Source organism: Hippocampus comes, unplaced genomic scaffold (genome assembly GCF_001891065.2).
Source record: "Hippocampus comes isolate QL1 unplaced genomic scaffold, H_comes_QL1_v1.1 scaffold261, whole genome shotgun sequence".
NCBI classification, from domain to species: Eukaryota; Metazoa; Chordata; class Actinopteri; order Syngnathiformes; family Syngnathidae; genus Hippocampus; species Hippocampus comes.
The window spans coordinates 1,984,851-1,988,188 of NW_017805824.1; the positions used below are offsets into that span (position 1 = coordinate 1,984,851).

Sequence of the window (3,338 nt, forward strand, 5' to 3'; positions counted from 1 at the left end):
GCCAACTGAGAAAGTTGTCATTTTAAGAAAAGAAAGAAATACAATTGTAGCATGGTTGTCTAGATGCTCTTACGTATACTCCACTGTTGAGACGGACCGGGTCATTTTTATTCAAGTACGCAGTCTGGTTTCCTCCCACAGTCCAAAAACATGCATTAGGTTCACTGAATTGAAAATTCCAAATCGTCTGTAATGTGATTATGAATGACTGTTTATATGTTCCTTGATTGACTTTCGACCAGTCTGGGCTGCATCCAAAGTCAGCTAGAATACGCGCCAGCTTGCTCACCAGTGACCCCAATAAGGAGAAACGCTAGTGTAAATGAAAAGGATGGCTAAAAAAAAATAGATGTAAAGTGCGCATCAGTATCAATTCAAAATGTGCCCAGTATACACGCAAATCTCAACTCAAGTCAAATGTATTTATAGAGCACTTTCAAACAGCCATCGCTGCACACAAAGTGCTGTACATGGAGCAATTAACATAACAGTAAAGCAAAACAACAAATTAGTGTCAAAGACGGTAGAGAGCACCAAACAGTATAACTAAGATCATAATTTGGGACGTGCTGAGTCAAATGCCAAAGAATACAAGTGAGTTATGAGGCAGGTTTTAAAGATGGGCAGCGAGGAGGCTTGCCGAATGTTCAGTGGGAGGTCATTCCAGAGAAAGGGACCAGCAACGGAAAAGGCTCCATCCCCTCTGAGCCTCAGTTTAGTTCTTGGTACAGTACTTCTAATAATGTTTGGTCCGCAGACCTGAGGCGCCGGGCAGGTGTGTAGGGGCGGACTCAATTTCCATAATGTTCAGTGCAAGTACACAATGAAAGCCAGGACAAGAGATGTATCAAAAATTATACCTGACGTCAAGCAGAGCTGTTTTTTCACTGTGTAGCTGTATGTCAATAAAATAGGATGAAATTAAGTAAACCCTTGATGATCCACAGAGGGAACTTTTAAGTGTACCAGCAGGATAGGGTAAAGCAGCGTACAGCATATTGTAAAAAAAATAAAAATAACAATAAATAAATAGAACAAAATGCAATTAAGAAAGCATTACATATAGCTGTTTTTTTAAGGATAGACTGAATTAAACATAAAACAGGGGTGGTCCTAGCTTGTAGGAGACTCACGTTAGACCACCTTTGCCCCAGCCCCACAGTCACACATTTATGAAAAATTACACTGGATTGGACCTTATATTTCCTTTAAAATATGTTGAACTCAAAACAATTACTAATATAGCAAAGAATTATTAAGGGCGGGAAAACAAATAAATATCAAAGCAATAAGTATCACCACAAATCTTGCCTCGCACAAATGGAAAAAAAAGAGACCCTTGTTGACTGAAAGTCTTGATTTTGTTTTCATTTTTGGGTTGACTAACAAGTTTACGATGACATTTGTTACTTGTCAAAAGCAGACCTTTCACATCCAAATATGACAGCGAAAGGAAGTACCAAACAGTTAATGATGTTTCCAGTTTGTCAAATGAAAGGACACAGTGCTCACTGCATCGTGTCCCAAGTCAATATTTCTCCCAAATTCCAACACAAGGAAGACATTATTTGTCCCTGCAGGCCAATACCTCCCTTACCTCCTCCCCATGTTTGGAAAAAAAAACATCATGTGGGCCAATGCAGTGGCAACTTCCAGAACAGCACATAGAGAGCTACTATATGCTGCGCCGTCCTCAGACTTTTTGAGCCGTTTCACGGGAGCACAAGGTGTAGTACTCTGCGTGGCCTTCAAAATGGCACGTCTAGGCCTTCCCGCATTTGTTGTCCTGTGCCTCTCTTTGCTTCACTCCATCTCCGGACGCCCGCCTCGCATCAGGAAGGCCGTGTCACCTCGAGCAACGGGTAACCATGCACACTCATCAGGCACAATGTCAACCGTGTGCTCATATTGACCTTACATAATAATTCCTTCTTATATGGGGAGCTGCAGAGGATGATGATGTCAAGGGCCAGCTTGAGAAGTTGTGGCGGGAGGTGAATTTGCTAAAAGAGATGCAGGCCTTGCAGACAGGTACCACTCACCCAAAAATAATGTCTCTGGACTCGTCCTAATGAGTGTTCTTTTTTAGACAACAGTTGGGCTTTATATTTGACTTACTTAACTTGCAAATAACAATTCATGTTCATCAAGTGCAGCTCAGTTGTATTTAACTTTAAACCACTATTTTTGTTTTGTTATGTTTAATACATTTGTAAATCTGACTTAATGTCAGTGCCTCACCAGCCGTGAGCCTCACCACATGTTACTGGTACCCAGGAGTGTCTTCTCTAGGTGTTATCGTTTGAAATGAACGTTGAAACACATCATCTCTGTTCTCAGTTTGCCTCCGTGGCATCAAAGTTTACAGGAAGTGCTATCTCACCATTGAGGAACCCAAACACTACCACGAGGCGAACGAAGACTGCATCGCGCAAGGAGGAACTCTTGCGACGCCGCGAGATGCCATGGAGAACAATGACCTTCGAGATTATGCCAAGAGGAGTTCTCCAGGTTCCAAGGACTTCTGGATCGGCGTAGCCGACATAGTGAAAGAAGGCCAGTACGTTGACGTCAATAGTCAACCTGTCAGCTATCTCAACTGGGACCGCTCCAAGAAGCAGCCCACAGGAAGCAAGCGGGAGAGCTGTGTGTCTCTTTCAGTGGCCGCACAGGGCAAGTGGTACGATGAGGTGTGTCGCAGTTTGAAAAAGTACATTTGTGAATATGTTATTCCCTAAAGGCCACATGTCTGGCTCTCCTTTGTTGGTCAATGGATGAAACTGAAAGATAGTACAGTCATGTATTTCCTCAAATAGTGGCTAAGGCAAATAAACAACTTGCTCAAATAGGCACACCCTTTTTAATGAGAAAAATCTAAGTGGCCTGACCCTACGATTTTAATTCGTTCCGTGACAATACTTGTTCTGCTTGTGATTTTTTTTTTTTTTTAAGATAAAAAATATATATCTGTGGTTGCCCTTTAATCACTCCACAAGGTTGTGTGTGTCCATGTTTGTGCTGTGGGGACAAATAAAGGCATCCTTACTTTCCCCATATCTGCAGTTGAGTAAATAATAATCTTATAGAAATGGCACTATTTGTGGAAATACATTATTACGTTACACTCTTTGTTATTAAAAATGTGGAAATGGTAAAATAATTACAAATTGGATCGGACCTCTGATGTGGTGAAATATTGTTTATGAATAATGTCTGCCGATCTGTACAACCCAAACGCAACCTATAGAAGTGTACAATTCTTTTAATTCAAGATGTTTATGTAATGTTCTAACAACTCAAAACATAAATTACTTTAGCAATAAAGTGTACAATTGACA

The 3,338-nt window shown here is 41.0% G+C and overlaps 1 protein-coding gene across 1 annotated transcript; it reads left to right on the top strand.

The window, feature by feature from the left end:
* The first annotated feature begins 1,630 nt into the window (after positions 1-1,630).
* Positions 1,631-3,338, top strand: clec3a (C-type lectin domain family 3, member A). The gene is made up of 3 exons (XM_019886460.1): positions 1,631-1,862; positions 1,951-2,031; positions 2,341-3,338. Exons 1-3 carry the CDS (start codon positions 1,754-1,756, stop codon positions 2,736-2,738), a joined length of 588 nt encoding a protein of 195 aa, XP_019742019.1. The 5' UTR covers positions 1,631-1,753; the 3' UTR covers positions 2,739-3,338.

Bases quoted from the DNA above. Each gene is read 5' to 3' on its own strand.
- clec3a (XM_019886460.1), top strand. From the start codon at position 1,754: ATGGCACGTCTAGGCCTTCCCGCATTTGTTGTCCTGTGCCTCTCTTTG. The intron at 1,863-1,950 runs GTAACCATGCAC...GGGGAGCTGCAG, and splicing joins CGTGTCACCTCGAGCAACGG to AGGATGATGATGTCAAGGGC. The intron at 2,032-2,340 runs GTACCACTCACC...CTCTGTTCTCAG, and splicing joins GATGCAGGCCTTGCAGACAG to TTTGCCTCCGTGGCATCAAA.